The following is a 17,822-nucleotide window of genomic DNA, read 5'->3' on the forward strand; positions in this document are numbered from 1 at the left end:
ATGTTAGTGACATCATCCTTCAACCTTCTGTTACTGAATATGTCCAGTCTGGAAGATGGGGACCATCATGGATACAGGGGAGAGTGAGAGGTGTTAGAGAGAGGCTCTCTCTTTGCCCCCAAGCACCCCAAAGACTGGACCAGACCCCCAAAAGGAGTAGCTACCCCCTGGGCCAGACCCCAAAAGGAGTAGCTACCCCCTGGGCCAGACCCCAAAAGTAGTAGCTACCCCCTGGGCCAGACCCCCAAAGGAGTAGCTATCCCCTGGGCCAGACCCCCAATGGAGTAGCTACCCCCTAGGCCAGACCCCCAAAGGAGTAGCTACCCCCTGGGCCAGACCCCCAAAGGAGTAGCTATCCCCTGGGCCAGACCCCCAAAGGAGTAGCTACCCCCTGGGCCCGACCCCCAAAGGAGAAGGTACTCCCTGGGCCAGACCCCCAAAGGAGAAGGTTCCCCCCTGGGCCAGACCCCCAATTGAGTAGGTACCCCCTGGGCATTGGGTCCCTCTCAATTCATACTACAGCGCTGGTTAAAGCGAAACAATGATCATTTGTTGTATCCTTAATGACACCCTATTCCCTACATGGTCCCTATGGTCCCTTGTCAAAGTAGTGCACTATATAATTCATAGGATGCCATTTGGGACACAACAACTGTGGCATGGGGCTAAATTCCCATTTCTGATAGTGAGATGGTGCTATCACCATCAGATAGCACACTATCTCTCTCCCATCCCATGCTTTATGATTGACAGGTGATCCATGCATTGTGTGTGTGTGTGTGTGTGTGTGTGTGTGTGTGTGTGTGTGTGTGTGTGTGTGTGTGTGTGTGTGTGTGTGTGTGTGTGTGTGTGTGTGTGTGTGTGTGTGTGTGTGTGTGTGTGTAGCATCATACCGTACGATTCAGGATTGTGATTGGGGATGGGGACCAGGGACTGTGAAATAGAGTTTCTCTCCGTCTTGAGGAGGCAGGGTACGGCCGGGTGACCATGACGACTCGCCAGAGAAAGCTCCGAAATAGTGTCTATCGGTGCATGTGACTCGCTCTCCTCGGATGCATCCCAAATGGCATCCTATTCCCAATACAGTGCACTACTTTGACCAGAGTCCTGTGGGATACCTTGTGGGTTCTGGTAAAAAAAAAAATAGTGCACTAAATAGGGAATAGGATACCATTTGGGACGTTGTCTCCTCTTCTTCAGAGACGTATTGGTTTCATTGTAAAATGGCTGCTGTGCATCTCAGCTAGCTAATGCATTTGGTAAAAATGTTGTTCCCTACTCATTTTGCTCTTGAGATGCTTGAAATCATCTCTCTCTCTCTCTCTCTCTCTCTCTCTCTCTCTCTCTCTCTCTCTCTCTCTCTCCTCTCTCTCTCTCTCTCCTCTCTCTCTCTCTCTCTCTCTCTCTCTCTCTCTCTCTCTCTCTCTCTTCTCTCTCTCTCTCTCTCTCTCTCTCTCTCTCTCTCTCTCTCTCTCTCTCTCTCTCTCTCTCTCTCTCTCGCTCAATTCAATTCAAGTGGCTTTATTGGCTTGGGAACATTTGTTTACATTGCCAAGCAAGTGAAATGGATAAACACAAGTGATCCCCCATGATAAAATATGAAGGAAAAGGCATTGTTTTCACTTCACTCTATACCTCCATTGCATGCAGAAATTCTCACACACACAAACTGATTAGTCACTTTCTGATGTTGTGTGTGTGTGGGAATTAATTTTTTTAACCTTTATTTAACTAGGCAAGTCAGTTAAGAACAAATTCTTATTTTCAATGACAGCCTAGGAACAGTGACCTTGTTCAGGGGTAGATTTGTTCAGGGGTAGATTTGTACCTTGTCAGCTCGGGGATTCAAACTTGCAACCTTTCGGTTACTAGTCTAACCACTAGGCTACCCTGCCGCCCTATGGAAACAGAATGGTGTCTGTTTCTGTATGTTGGTGTGTGCGTGTCTGTGTGCCAGCCAGGCCCAGAGAGAGAGAGCTAATTTACTGCTGTGAGAAGAAATAAACCAGACCTGTTCTCACTAACTTCCTGTGAATAAACCTGCCACCCCGCTGGCTACAGGACGTGCATTATGCCCCAGATAAAGGCCTCTACCACTGCCACACCATAACACACACATCTCGCTGAATGATGAATATGGATGTTCCTCTCCTTTATCCCTCTACTTTGTTCCTTTTCCTCTCCTTTAAATGAACAGAACAGGTGTTCACCTGGAGTTAGCTTGGCCTTCATAGATAGATATACAGTATACTGTATATCTCAACATCTCCTTATTCACAACCCTTCCATACAGTATAATCCTCCCTTAGACCAAAGACAGGGCTTAGGATGAAGAGGAAGAGATGAATGATGAAGAAGGGAGAGGAAAAAGAGAGACAGAGATTGAATGTATAATGGGTGAAAATGAGCGAACAAGAGAGTAAACACAAGAGATGGACAGTGGTACAGCAGGTCGCTTGGAGTAAATGTGAATGAGTCTGGAATGTTTCACATCTCTTCATGTGTTATCATGGCAGTTAGAGGAGGAGCAAAGTAGAGGGGCATGCAGTCTCTCTCTCTCTCTCTCTCTCTCTCCAACTCATAGCCATTCAGCAGTTTCCTTCATTCTCCCCTTACAGCATGAACCACCGCCGATGAAAATAATGACTACCGCACATTCTCCCCTTGTCCCATGTGCATATTTTGCATAACAAAGTAGACTATTTGCTTCAATTAATGTAAGCATTCCCACATTCTCCCAGTATTGCTGTCTCTGCATGGCTCATCATTAATATGAAAACATTCCCCCTTTCTCCTCCTTCTCTCCTCATTGCCCATATCTTTCCTCGTCTCCTCTCACAACATTTAGGAGAGATTAATATTGCAGAACTTCTACGTTCTCAAAGCCCCCCTCCTACTATGTTGCAAGCCTATACTGCTATGTGACTGTGCATGTCTCCCAAATGGCACCATTTCAACAGATAGTGCACCACTTTTGACCAGAACCATATGGGCTATGTTCAAAAGTAGTGAACTACCTAGGGAATAGGTTGTCATTTGCAACACATCTTGTCTGTTCACACATAATGGCCCACATTAATCATAAATATCATACTATTCAACATGAAGGCAATAACAATGTATATACAGTACCAGTCAAAAGTTTGGACACACCTACTTATTCAAGGGTTTTTCTATATTTTTACTATTTTCTACATTGTAGAATAATAGTGAGGACGTCAAAACTATGACATAACACATATGGAGTCATGTAGTAACCAAACAAGTGTTAAATAAATAAAATAGATTTTAGATTTTAGATTCTTCAAAGTAGACACCCTTTGCCTTGATGACAGCTTCGCACACTCTTGGCATTCTCTCAACCAGCTTCATGAGGTAGTCACCTGGAATGCATTTAAATTAACCTCTTGAAGTTCGCCTAGGATAGGGGGCGCTACAGCGATTTTTGAAAAAAATATGTGCCCATTTTAAACGGCCTCCTACTCAAACTCAGAAGCTAGGATATGCATATAATTAATAGTTGTGGATAGAAAACACCCTAAAGTTTCTAAAACTGTTTGAATGGTGTCTGTGAGTATAAAATAACTCATATGGCAGTCAGAACCCCGAGACAGATCGTAACAGGATGTGGAATTCTGAATTGCGGACTCAACTTCATCACTTTGCCTATAAATCACACCGTGAGCTATGGTTCATTGAGCACTTCCTATGGCTTCCACTAGACGTCCCCAGTCTTTACAAAGTGGTTTGAGTCTTTTACTGTGAAAACTGACAGAATGAGAGTCTGTGGAACGTGGTCACATGGGGAGGGCCATCACCATTATGACGCCAGCGCCCCTGGCTAACCTCCCCTTTCGAAACATTTTGAAAGACAATGCAATCGTCCCCCTTGAATATTATTGGAGCTCTGGTTGAAAAGGGCCCTAAAGATTTATGTTATACAATGTTTGACTTGTTTGAACGAACTTAAATTTTAAAAAAATAATTTTTGGTAAGACAGGAGTCCCGCGGACGACGGTACATTTGGTGCAGCCTTTAGAACGTGCTAACAACAAGAAGCTATTGGGACATAAAGGATTAACTTTTTCGAACGAAAATACATTTGTTGTGGACCTGGGATGCCTGGAAGTGCCTTCTGATGAAGATAATCAAAGGTAAGGGATTATTGACAATAGTATACAAGAGTAGAGTCTCATGAGGACTGACACGGGAAAGGAAGACCCAGAGTTACATCTGCTAAAGAGGATAAGTTCATTAGAGTTACCGGCCTCAGAAATTGCAGCCCCCAAAAATGCTTCACAGAGTTCCAATAACAGACACATCTCAACATCAACTGTTCAGAGGAGACTGCGTGAATCAGGCCTTCATGGTCGAATTGCTGCAAAGAAACCACTACTAAAGCACACCAATAATAAGAAGAGACTTGCTTGGTCCAAGGAACACGAGCATGGACATTAGACCGGTGGAAATCTGTCCTTTGGTCTGATAAGTCAACATTTTTGATTTTTGGTTCCAACCGCTGTGCCTTTGTGAGATGCACAGTAGTTGAACGGATGACCTCCGCATATGTGGTTCCCACCGTGAAACATGGAGGAGGAGGTGTGGTGGTGTGGGGGTGCTTTGCTGGTGACACTGTCTGTGATTTATTTTGAATTTGAGGCACACATCCAGCATGGCTACCACAGTACTCTGCAGGGATACGCCATCCCATCTGGTTTGCGCTTAGTGGGGCTATCATTTGTGTTTCAACAGGACAATGACCTAACACACCTCCTGGATTTGTAGGTGCTATTTGAGCAATTAGGAGAGTGATGGAGTGCTGCATCAGATGACCTGGCCTCCACAATCACCCGACCTCAACCCAATTGAGATGGTTTGGGATGAGTTGGACTGCAGAGTGAAGGAAAAACAGCCAACAAGTGCTCAGTATATGTGGGAACTCCTTCAAGACTGTTGGAAATGCATTTCTCATGAAGCTGGTTGAGAGAAAAACCCCTCGAGTCGAGTTCCGTGGCCCCACAGAAATAACATTAGCATAATAAAATAATCCCCATAAAATCTCTCAGTTTAAACTAGTGATATCTGTATTTTTGCATTGGATTCATCTTAGTCCAACACATCTGCCAATGTCACACTTCCGCATCTTCGGTGAAAGGTGGCAGAGCCAGAGCGATGTTTGTCAGACCATGAGACATCCAAAAATCGTTCTTCTCACTAAATCATCTGTATTGTCCAAATGGTTTGGCCTACAAACTAGTATGACCCCTCTATGGAAAGATGAGACTGAAGTCGGTTCAGCCGATCTGCCAACTTCTGTCTATAGCTTCCAAACAGTTTGGGCTACACGTGAGGTGAGACTCTCACGGACAACAAGATGCCAAGAGTGTGCAAAGCTGTCATCAAGGCAAAGGGTGACTTCTTTGAAGAATCTCAAATATTAAATCGATTTAGATTTTTTAACACTTTTTGGTTACTACATGATTCCATATGTGTTATTTCATAGTTTTGATGTCTTCACTATTATTTTACAATGTAGAAAATAGTCAAATTAAATATATACTGCTCCAAAAAATAAAGGGAACACTTAAACAACACATCCTAGATCTGAATGAAAATAATCTTAATAAATACTTTTTTCTTTACATAGTTGAATGTGCTGACAACAAAATCACACAAAAATAATCAATGGAAATCCAATTTATCAACCCATGGAGGTCTGGATTTGGAGTCACACTCAAAATTAAAGTGGAAAACCACACTACAGGCTGATCCAACTTTGATGTAATGTCCTTAAAACAAGTCAAAATGAGGCTCAGTAGTGTGTGTGGCCTCCACGTGCCTGTATGACCTCCCTACAATGCCTGGGCATGATGATGATGAGGTGGCGGATGGTCTCCTGAGGGATCTCCTTCCAGACCTGGACTAAAGCATCCGCCAACTCCTGGACAGTCTGTGGTGCAACGTGGCGTTGGTGGATGGAGCGAGACATGATGTCCCAGATGTGCTCAATTGGATTCAGGTCTGGGGAACGGGCGGGCCAGTCCATAGCATCAATGCCTTCCTCTTGCAGGAACTGCTGACACACTCCAGCCACATGAGGTCTAGCATTGTCTTGCATTAGGAGGAACCCAGGGCCAACCGCACCAGCATATGGTCTCACAAGGGGTCTGAGGATCTCATCTCGGTATCTAATGGCAGTCAGGCTACCTCTGGCGAGCACATGGAGGGCTGTGCGGCCCCCCAAAGAAATGCCACCCCACACCATGACTGACCCACCGCCAAACCGGTCATGCTGGAGGATGTTGCAGGCAGCAGAACGTTCTCCACGGCGTCTCCAGACTCTGTCACATCTGTCACGTGCTCAGTGTGAACCTGCTTTCATCTGTGAAGAGCACAGGGCACCAGTGGTGAATTTGCCAATCTTGGTGTTCTCTGGCAAATGCCAAACGTCCTGCACGGTGTTGGGCTGTAAGCACAACCCCCACCTGTGGACGTCGGGCCCTCATACCACCCTCATGGAGTCTGTTTCTGAACGTTTGAGCAGACACATGCACATTTGTGGCCTGCTGGAGGTCATTTTGCAGGGCTCTGGCAGTGCTTCTCCTGCTCCTCCTTGCACAAAGGCGGAGGTAACGGTCCTGCTGCTGGGTTGTTACCCTCCTACGGCCTCCTCCACGTCTCCTGATGTACTGGCCTGTCTCCTGGTAGCGCCTCCATGCTCTGGACACTACGCTGACAGACACAGAAAACCTTCTTGCCACAGCTCGCATTGATGTGCCATCCTGGATGAGCTGCACTACCTGAGCCACTTTTGTGGGTTGTAGACTCCGTCTCATGCTACCACTAGAGTGAAAGCACCGCCAGCATTCAAAAGTGACCAAAACATCAGCCAGGAAGCATAGGAACTGAGAAGTGGTCTGTGGTCACCACCTGCAGAACCACTCCTTTATTGGGGGTGTCTTGCTAATTGCCTTTAATTTCCACTTGTTGTCTATTCCATTTGCACAACAGCATGTGAAATTTATTGTCAATCAGTGTTGCTTCCTAAGTGGACAGTTTGATTTCACAGAAGTGTGATTGACTTGGAGTTACATTGTGTTGTTTAAGTGTTCCCTTTATTTTTTTGAGCAGTATATATCAGTGGAGGCTCCTTAGAGCAGGAAGGGAATGACCATCCTCCTCAGTGAATTTCATATATTTTATTTTATTGTGAAACATTTAAAAAGTTATCCTTTTTAGAATAAAATATAGTAAATATATGACCACCAAATAATTTATAAAAAACACACTGTTTTGCAATGAAGGTCTACAGTAGCCTCAACAGCACTCTGTAGGGTTGCACCATGGTGTAGCAGGAAGACAGCTAGTGTCCGTCCTCCTCTGTGTACATTGACTTCAATACAAAACCTATGAGGCTCATGGTTCTCACCCCTTTCCATAGACTTACACAGTAATTATGATGACATCCGGAGGATGTCCTCCAAGTTTTGTGCACAGGGGCATTGTCATACTGAAATAGGAAAGGGCCTTCGCCAAACTGTTGCCACAAAGTTGGAAGCACAGAATTGCCTAGAATGTAATTGTATGCTGTAGCATTAAGATTTCCCTTTACTGGAACTATGGGGCCTAACCTGAACCATGAAAAACAGCCCCAGACCATTATTCCTCCACCAAACTTTACAGTTGGCACTTTGCATTGAGGCAGGTAGCGTTCTCTTGGAATCCGCCAAACCCAGATTAATCCGTTGGACTGTCAGTTGGTGAAGCGTGATTGATCAGTCCAGACAACACGTTTCCACTGCTCCAGAGTCCAATGGCGGCAAGCTTTACAACCCTCCAGCCAACGCTTAGCATTGAGCATGGTGATCTTAGGCTTGTATGCGGCTGCTCGGCCAAGGCAAGCCATTTCATGAAGCTCCCGAAAAACAGTTCTTGTGCTGATGTTGCTTCCAGAGGCAGTTTTGAACTCGGTAGTGAGTGTTACAAACGAGGACAGATTTTATGCGCTACGTGCTTCAGCACTCAAAGGTCTCAATGGCTTGTGTGGCCTACCACTTTGCGGCTGAGCAACTGTTGCTCCTAGACGTTTCCACTTCACAATAATAGCACTTACAGTTGAGCGGGGCAGCTGTAGTACGGCAAAAATCTGACAAACTGACTTGTTCGAAAGGTGGCATCCTATGACGGTGCCACGTTTAAAGTCACTGAGCTCTTCAGTAAGGCCATTCCACTGCCAATGTTTGTCTATGGAGATTGCATAGCTGTGTGCTCGATTTTATACATGTGGCTGAAATAGCTAGAATCCACATACGTTTGTGTGTATATACTGTATCTAGAACAATAGCTTTCAACTGTAATATCTTGTCAACAAGATATGAAAATGAAATAAATGTAAATGTGTTCATCCAGCGCCAGGTCAAGCAAACCATTCACCGATTTACCAATAAGAATACACCAATAACAATGCACCAATAAAAATGCACCAATATCAATGCACATGTCATTGCATTAGTGTATTTTGCTTTGAAATAGCTCTCTTCTGCCCTCTAGTGACAAACTGTATGCATTCCAAATGTCACCCTATTCCAATAGTGCACTTTTGACAAGAGCCCTATGTGCCCTGGTCAAAAGTAGTAGGGAATAGGGTGCCATTTGAGATGCAGTAACAGTCTTTAATATAAGGCTATACAGCTCACTACAGTAGTGTCCATTCAGTCACGCCTCATAATACATGTTATGTCCTGTTGACAGGTTGTTTTTCTGGCAACATCAAACAGATAAGAAGGCAAGGAAAAGATATCACAAACAGCCACCGTCCCATCACCGATAAGGACATGGCCCAGCTCCAAAACTCCCAGGCTCTGAATCCTGTTACACCAAGTGGTCTGGTCCAGAAAGTGTGGTTGAACCTCCAGATATATCTGGGTCAAAGAGGGGAACAGACAACTAAACGTCATTCCTCGTAAAAACAGATGAGAACGTTCTAAGGTATGTTGTTCATAGCCTGTTTGTGTTATTTCTAAGTTGCTCTCGTAATTAGGCTGCTGAAAAACAATATTATAACAAGGCATTCACTCTCTCGGATACGCCACTCTAGCATATAACAAGGCCACAAAGAATCATCTGGACCCAAGGGAGAGGGGCAGGGAGTCCAAGAGGGGATTCATGTTCGCGTAGTCAGGGAACCCTCTATGCCCAATGGCATCATCGAGGAAATATCTATCAAAATGCCCGGAGAATGCCCTTGCATTTTATCTCCACCCAAGAAGAGGAGAGTGTATCGGGGACTCGATCAGAACCGATGGGCATTAACTATCTGGCAGCACTTCTACCCAAGATCTGCAGAGCAGCGGGAACAACTATATACACAAATCACAGCATCAGGACCACAGGACCAGAAACACAGTTTCAAGACCAGAAACTGGCCACACAAAAGGCTGGATTAGAAGCGAGGGAGATTATGTCAGTGAGTGGGCATCGGTACGAAGGTTCGCTCCATAGCTAATGCCGTCCCCTCACTGACAGACAGAAAATGCTGGAGCAACATCCTGGCCGAAAACAAAGACAACACTGCAGCACCATCAACACCCAAAAGCCTGAAGCAAGGCAGCAGAAGTAGTAGCACAGACTCCTACAGATATTTCAACCAATGCACTGTCCAGGCGAATGTACAGATAAATGTGACATACAATAAGTAGCTATAGCTATAGGCTGGGTTTCTGTATAGCACTTTGTGACATCAGCTGATGTAAAAAGGGCTTTAGAAATACATGTGATTGATTGAGCTATGTCAGCTGTGGTGGATAACAACAATAATGTAGGGTTTCATTTATTAAAATCAGATCAAATAAATGTCATGGATTGTCTTTCTTTTGTCTGAACAGTATCGTGACAAGAGAGCACATTTTCTCTGCCAGGCAAAATCACGCATCATAAGCTCATTGCTATGGATATATCCAAATAAATCCAACTAGAAAACAACTACTTTGCTGTTATTCTGGCTGCATTGACTGCGTGACTGTATTTAGCCATAGTTGGCTAGCTAGCAAGCAAAAGATAAGAACGTTGCCAGGCAGTAAGGCAATGGAACATTTAAAACGGACAACTGGGTCACGTCCATAAATACAGAACAAAAAGACTGAACGACTGGATTGCGTCCATAAACACAGAATGGGTGCCTAAAAACACCATGCCAATATATCCTCCAAACACCGGCTTCTCGGGTTTAATAGCATTCTCCTTTTGTATTGCCAGAGGCCACACTCATATACAGTGGTATGTATTCATGGATGCAAATAAAAAAAAATCACAGATAAAAAAATAAAAAACATAAAATAATGTATCTTTTGTCTCTCTGCTTCTTAAGATTCGTTCAATTCGCAAGAAGCTGAATATATATCACCGATGAAAGCTTCCGAGCGAGCGAAACAGCGCCCCTCTGTCTCTGTATGTGTAGACCATCTATCTGATGTTGTCTGGTAAAAAGAGTCTACTGTTGCCACCTGTAGCATTGAATACAAGTGAAGCGAGAGAGCATTTGGCCTCCCTTAATATTGTTTTGTATAAAATAATAGCCAATCAGAGTTGAGCAAAACTGAGTGAGCTCAACTGTGAATGGTCAAGGGAAGCCAGTTTGGATTTGGCTTCTCACCAATCACATCACATCAAAAGCCAAAGGTCATTGACCAAAGAAACATGAATTTTTGCATCTCGTTGTGTTGTTATCCTTCGGTGGCTAGCTAGCTAAAACTGGCCCATTCCTAAATTAGCCATGGATGGAGATAGAGATTTGGAGTTGTGGTTATCACAACACATTTTTTCCTGCCTTGGCTTCCCCAGTGATTTTACTCACACACCGCTACTGGTAATATAATAATGAGTTGTCAAATGCAGCATGTACAAGTATAGAACAGTTGTCATGGAATATAATGACTGGAATATAATAACTGGAATATAATAATTGGAATATAATAAGTGTTGAGAACAGAGTGGTTCTAAAGGACATCGGTACTAAAGTGACAGGAGAAGAAAAGTGTTCCAATGTCCCAAATGAACTTGTTTGTTGTTGCCGCCATGTCGACGACAACACTTACCTTTAGTCGACTCTTCTGGCATAATGGCCACTCAGTCAAGATACAATTTATATATGCAACTCAGCGTGTGGAACTCAATGTATGAAATGTGGAGTTTATAGCAAGCCTTTAACAAAGGCAAACTAGATGTGTATTTTCTGATGGTTTACAACAAATGGTGGAACAAAGGACAAAATGCATTCTTATATACTGTAGGTTACTGTAGGTTGTGCACACACTGTATATAGATTTTTCTATTGTAATTGACTGTACTTTTGTTTATCCCATGTGTAACTCTGTGTGGTTATTTTTTGTCGCACTGTTTTGCTTTATCTTGGCCAGGTCACAGTTGTAAATGAGAACTTGTTCTCAACTAGCCTACCTGGTTAAATAATGGTGAAAAAAAAAAAGATATATATAGATGTAGGATCTTAATCACCCTGTTGAAGGAGAACTTTCCTGCAATGTAGGACATTTTGCACGTGTGTGTGTGTGTGTGTGTGTGTGTGTGTGTGTGTGTGTGTGTGTGTGTGTGTGTGTGTGTGTGTGTGTGTGTGTGTGTGTGTGTGTGCGTGTGTGTGTGTGCACATACACAAGCAGTTAGAAAGGTGTGTCTTACCGTCGTTGCAGAGTGGCCCCCCGAAAGATGTCATGCTACAGTCACAGTTGAACCCCTCCCACTGCTGCAGGCACACACCCTGATTGGCACACGAGTCCTCCTGGCATGTTGTACTGGGGCCTGGGCACAGGGAGGGAGGAATCACTTCAAATATGTAATTGGAATTTAAAATTAAACACATATATATGATTAAACGCATAATTCAGTCCATTTACCCACACACAGTTTACATACTGACACATGACATACTGAGACAAACATACCTGTACCTACATGTACATGCTATCTCAACTAACCGGTGCCCCCGCACATTGACTCTGTACAGGCAGCCCCCTGTATATATTGTTATTTTATTTTTTACTGCTGCTCTTTATACTTGTTACTTTTATCTCTTATTCTTGATTTGATACCTCTCTCTTTCCGTCTCTCTGTCTCTCTCTCTCTATCTCTCCATATGTCTCTCTCTCTCTGTCTCTCTCTGTCTCTCTCAATTCAATTGAATTCAATTCAAGGGGCTTTATTGGCATGGGAAACATATGTTAAAACATTGCCAAAGCAAGTGAAGTAGATAATGGCTTCCAGTTGAAGCTCGCATCCGCTACAAGACCATGGTGATTGCCTACGGAGCTGTGAAGGGAACGGCACCTCCATACCTTCAGGCTCTGATCAGGCCCTACACCCAAACAAGGGCACTGCATTCATCCACCTCTGGCCTGCTGGCCCCCCTACCTCTGAGGAAGCACAGTTCCTGCTCAGCCCAGTCAAAACTGTTTGCTGCTCTGGCACCCCAATGGTGGAACAAGCTCCCTCACGACGCCAGGACAGCGGAGTCAATCACCACCTTCCGGAGACACCTGAAACCCCACCTCTTTAAGGAATACCTAGGTTAAGATAAAGTGATCCTTCTAACCCCCCCCCCTTAAAAGATTTAGATGCACTATTGTAAAGTGGTTTTTCCACTGGATATCATAAGGTGAATGCACCAATTTGTAAGTCGCTCTGGATAAGAGCGTCTGCTAAATGACTTAAATGTAAATGTAAAATGTAAAGATAATATATGAAAGTTAAATAAACAATAAAAATGAACAGTAAGCATTACACCCATAGAAGTTCCAAAATAATAAAGACATTACAAATGTCATATCATTTATATACAGTTTTGTAACAATGTGTAAATCACTCTCTGTCTCTCTCTCTGTGTCTCTCTCTGTGTCTCTCTCTGTGTATCTCTGTCTCTCTCTCTGTGTCTCTCTCTGTGTCTCTCTCTGTGTCTCTCTCTGTGTATCTCTGTCTCTCTCTCTGTGTCTCTCTCTGTGTCTCTCTCTGTGTCTCTCTCTGTGTCACTCTGTGTGTCTCTCTGTGTCTCTCTGTATGTCTCTCTGTATGTCTCTCTCTATGTGTCTCTCTATGTGTCTCTCTATGTGTCTCTCTCTGTGTCTTTCTCTCTGTCTCTCTCTGTGTCTCTGTCTCTCTCTCTGTCTCTCTCTCTCTGTCTCTCTATATGTCTCTCTCTGTGTCTGTCTTTCTCTCTCTCCATGTGTCTCTCTCTCTGTCTCTCTCCATATGCCTCTCACTCTGTGTCTCTCTCCCTGTGTCTCTCTGTGTGTCTCTCTCTCTGTGTCTCTCTCTGTGTCTCTCTCTCTGTGCCTCTCTCTTTCTGTCTATCTCTGTCTGTCTCTCTCTATTTCTCTCTCTGTGTCTCTCTCTCTGTGTCTCTCTCTGTCTTTCTGTCTCTCTCTCTCTCTCTCTCTGTGTCTCTCTATATGTCTCCTTATATTTCTCTCTGTCTCTCTCTCTCTGTCTCTCTATATGTCTCTCTATCTGTCTCTCTATCTGTCTCTGTATCTGCCTATCTCTCTCGGCCTCTCTCTCTCTCTCTGTCGTAGATAATATTAGATAATATATGAAAGTGAAATAAACAATAAAAATGTAAACATTACACCCATAGAAGTTCATTACAACATTACAAATGTCATATCATTTATATACAGTGTTGTAACAATGTGTAAATCTCTCTCTGTCTCTCTCTATGTGTCTCTCTCTGTGTCTCTCTCTGTGTGTCTCTCTCTATGTCTCTCTCTCTGTGTCTCTCTCTGTCTCTCTCTCTGTCTCTCTCTGTTTCTCTCTGTGTCTCTCTCTGTCTCTCTCTGTGTGTCTCTCTCTGTGTCTCTCTGTCTCTCTCTCTGTCTCTCTATGTGTCTCTCTATGTGTCTCTCTCTGTGTCTCTCTCTGTCTCGCTCTCTGTCTCTCTCTCTATGTCTCTCTCTATGTCTCTCTATATGTCTCTCTATCTGTCTCTCTCTGTGTCTCTCTCCATATGCCTCTCACTCTGTGTCTCTCTCCCTGTGTCTCTCTCTATGTGTCTCTCTCTCTCTGTGCCTCTATCTCTGTCTGTCTCTCTCTCTATTTCTCTCTATCTGTGTCTCTCACTCTCTGTCTCTCTTTCTGTGTCTCTCTCTCTCTGTGTCTTTCTGTCTCTCTCTCCCTCTCTGTGTCTCTCTGTGTATCTCTCTCTGTGTCTCTCTCTGTGTCTCTCTATATGTATCTCTATATGTCTCTATGTCTCTCTCTCTCTGTCTCTCTCTCTGTCTCTGTATCTGTCTCTCTCTCTCGGCCTTTATCTCTCTCTCTGTCTCTCTCTTTGTGTCTCTCTCTCTGTGTATCTGTCTCTTTGTCTTTCTCTCTCTCTCACTATCTGCCTCGCTCTATCGGTCTCGCTCTCACACACAAACACTTTACACAAAGAAACCCTTCACACACATATACACACAGTTTTTACGAGATTGTCATTAGTTTTAGTGAGTTAAGGTACTCTTGCTTACTGATCTTCATATTTATATAACATTTGCACTCTCACCACTAGTTTTAGGAAATAACAAATATTCAGGTTCAACTGTGGGCCCACTGTGCCACCATCAGGACACATTGAACACATCTTCCTAGGATGAGCTACTTCTGTATTCCTTACCACGCTTGCCAAATCAGATCTCAAAATCAAACTGATCATGCAATATAATATGCTTTTGATGTATATTAGACAATTTTTTATGATTTTTAATGATGTTGACTGCTTTAAACACCTTCTTCTTCATAACCACTGGACTGATCGGCACCAAATCCAAATCTGTTATATAGCATGTATGGATGCACATCTTCAAATACAGTATTTTCCAAGACTCTAGATGCAACAATATGGCCGCTATGAGCCAATGAGCTTTGACTCATGTTTTTTCCTGTCCAACAATGTTTATTGGTCAGTAGACACCATGATGTTTGACATACTATTCTGGAAAATAGTGTGTTGAGAGGCCTTGGTCCATATACAGTACCAGTCAAAAGTTTGGACAAACCTACTCATTCAAAGATTTGTATTTATTTTTACTATTTTTACATTATAGAATAATAGTGAAGACATCAAAATTATGAAATAACATATGGAATCATGTACTAACCAAAATATATTTATATTTGAGATTCTTCAAAGTAGCCAACCTGACAGCATTGCACACTCTTGGCATTCTCTCAACCAGCATTTCAATGATCAGGTGAGCCTTGTTAAAAGTTAGTTTGTGGAATTTCTTTCCTTCTTAATTTGTTTGAGCCAATCAGTTGTGTTGTGACAAGGTAGGGTTGGTATTCAGAAGATAGCCCTATTTGATAAAAGACCAAGTCCGTATTATGGCAAGGACAGCTCAAATAAGCAAAGACAAATGACAGTCTATCATTACTTTAAGACATGAAGGTCAGTCAATCTGGAGAATTTCGAGAACTTTGAGAGTTTCCTCAAGTGCAATTGCAAAAAAACATCAAGCGCTATGATGAAACTGGCTCTCATGAGGACCGACACAGGAAAGGAAGACCCGGAGTTACCTCTGCTGCAGAGGATAAGTTCATTAGAGTAACCAGCCTCAGAACTTGCAGCTCAAATAACTGCTTCACAGTTCAAGTAAAGGACACATCTCAACATCAACTGAATCCTACAGACGAAGAACCGTATATGTGACATTTTTCAAAAAAACGAGATATACATGAAAAATCATTATTGGACACCCTTTTTCTATAGTGAACCGGTTTCACAAGCTTTCCACGCGCTAATTAACAATCATTTTAAATTTAAAGATAGGCTCTCGTGGAATAACCGTTTATGTGCACCACTCAGAATGGACGGACAAGCGCACAACTTTTCTGTTGCTGATGAAAATCGCCGAAATGTGGGAAAGAAACGTAAAACAAAACTAAAAGAATGGAAAGACAGGCAAAGGAAGATCTTACGGGATGCGGGAAAACCCTATACAAATCGTAAGGGTCAAGAAAAAACTGGGAAAAGCTGTCCAAAAGAGGTATGTGGAAGAACCGTATATCAAACAATCAAGCTAGCTAGCTATAGAGTACAGTAACTAACATGCATGTTCTGGGTTGTCTAATTTGTAACTATAGAGAAAATATATTAGCTAAAGTTCGTTGGCTACTAACTTATACATTATCGTTACAAATGTTATTGCTAGATTATAGAAGAAACATAGCTAGCTACTTTTTGTCCATCCACCGGATGATTCGACGTGGCTACAGTAGCTAGCTAGTTATATGTAACGTTACACTGTATCCTGCAGGGAAGAGCGTGTTCCACGACGTGCAGAAAGGATTGTGGAAAGTTGACTGATGAGCGCAAGCTGCATCTGTTCAACAGTTTCTACACTGTCCCATACGAGAAACAACAAGCACAACCAGCAAAACCATTCAAGGTGATGAGGATGCAATGTGAAGACTTCAGTCACCTCCCAGATTCTGTCCTCAAGCGACCAGCTGGACTACAGATCACTTCAGTGAGGTGGTTAAAAGTCACAGGTATTGCACAGAGAATAGTTTACTAACATCCCATCAACATGCAACATGTTGTTCTAACAATAAAATATCCTAATGATTCCCTTTTTTTATTCATTACAATATACATCTCTGTCACCACATTTAGCATCAACTCTACGCAGTTAATACTTATTTACTGCTGTCACCTCAGTACAGGACATTTCTTGCCTTTAGCATGGGTTTAACGCAATTCAAAACTTAATTGCAGATCATAGTGTTAAACGCAAAGAGAATGGTTTTCTGAACGTTTTGTAATATTGACCTTAGGGACCTGCATAATGGACATGCATATTGGCACATCACATTGATCCATATTTGATATGTACAAGTTGTGCTTCTTTTGATTGAATTAATTTAATTGTATTCTATTTTTGTAGTTATTCTATGGTATGTTCACATTGAGGGCTTCATTTTAAATGAGACTAAGATTTCATGACTCAACTTTTAAGAAAAGTCATCAGTGCTAAAGTTGATAGACCACCTTTAAATGAACCTCCATTAAATGAATTAACTACATATTGCATTTAAGTTATTTACATGAAGGGCATCTGTACTTGAAAGTACTTAAAACATCATATCAGGTATTAAAAAAGGACATCTTACAAGTGTCATGCAAAATGTCACATATACTGTTCTTCCACATTCTAAAAATTAAAACGGCAATAAAAAAAGTATTTTTTGAAATAACAAAAAAATATCAATTGTTGTTGGAAGATATGAGTATGGTGAATTATTTGTCAACCATAAAACACCTAATGTGGTACACACAATGAATAATATAAAAATAACTGATTATCTTAAAATGGAAAAATTGTCACATATATGGTTCTTCGTCTGTAGGATTCAACTGTTCAGAGGAGAATGTGTGAATCAGGCCTTAATTGTCGAATTGCTGCAAAGAAACAACTACTAAAGGACACCATTAAGAAGAAGAGACTTGCTTGGGCCAAGAAACACAAGCAATGGACCTTAGACCTGTGGAAAGCGTTCCTTTGTTCTGATGAGTCCTAATTTTCGATTTTTGGTTCCAACCGCTGTGTCTTTGTGAGACGCAGAGTATGTGAACGGATGATCTCCGCATGTGTGGTTCCCACCATGAAGCATGGAGGAGGAGGTTTGATGGTGAGTGGTTACTATGACCCAACACACCTCCAGGCTGTGTAAGGGGTATTTGACCAAGAAGGAGAGTGATGGAGTGCTGCATCAGATGACCTGACCTCCACAATCACCCAACCTCAAACCAATTGAGGTGGTTTAGGATGAGTTGG

At 42.7% G+C, this 17,822-nt stretch overlaps 1 protein-coding gene across 6 annotated transcripts in view; it reads right to left on the reverse strand.

Moving 5' to 3' along the window:
• LOC106611148 (neurexin-1a) overlaps window positions 1–17,822 on the reverse strand; it is a 557,947-nt gene that overhangs the window by 402,329 nt on the left and 137,796 nt on the right. For all 6 annotated transcript variants that reach the window (XM_045724959.2, XM_082978410.1, XM_045724935.2 and 3 more), the window contains one exon: window positions 11,692–11,811. In XM_045724959.2, the coding sequence (XP_045580915.2) occupies window positions 11,692–11,811 (120 nt within the window). The remainder of the gene's footprint in view (window positions 1–11,691; window positions 11,812–17,822) is intronic.

Source organism: Salmo salar, chromosome 01 (assembly GCF_965601325.2).
Source record: "Salmo salar chromosome 01, fSalSal1, whole genome shotgun sequence".
Classification (NCBI taxonomy): Eukaryota; Metazoa; Chordata; class Actinopteri; order Salmoniformes; family Salmonidae; genus Salmo; species Salmo salar.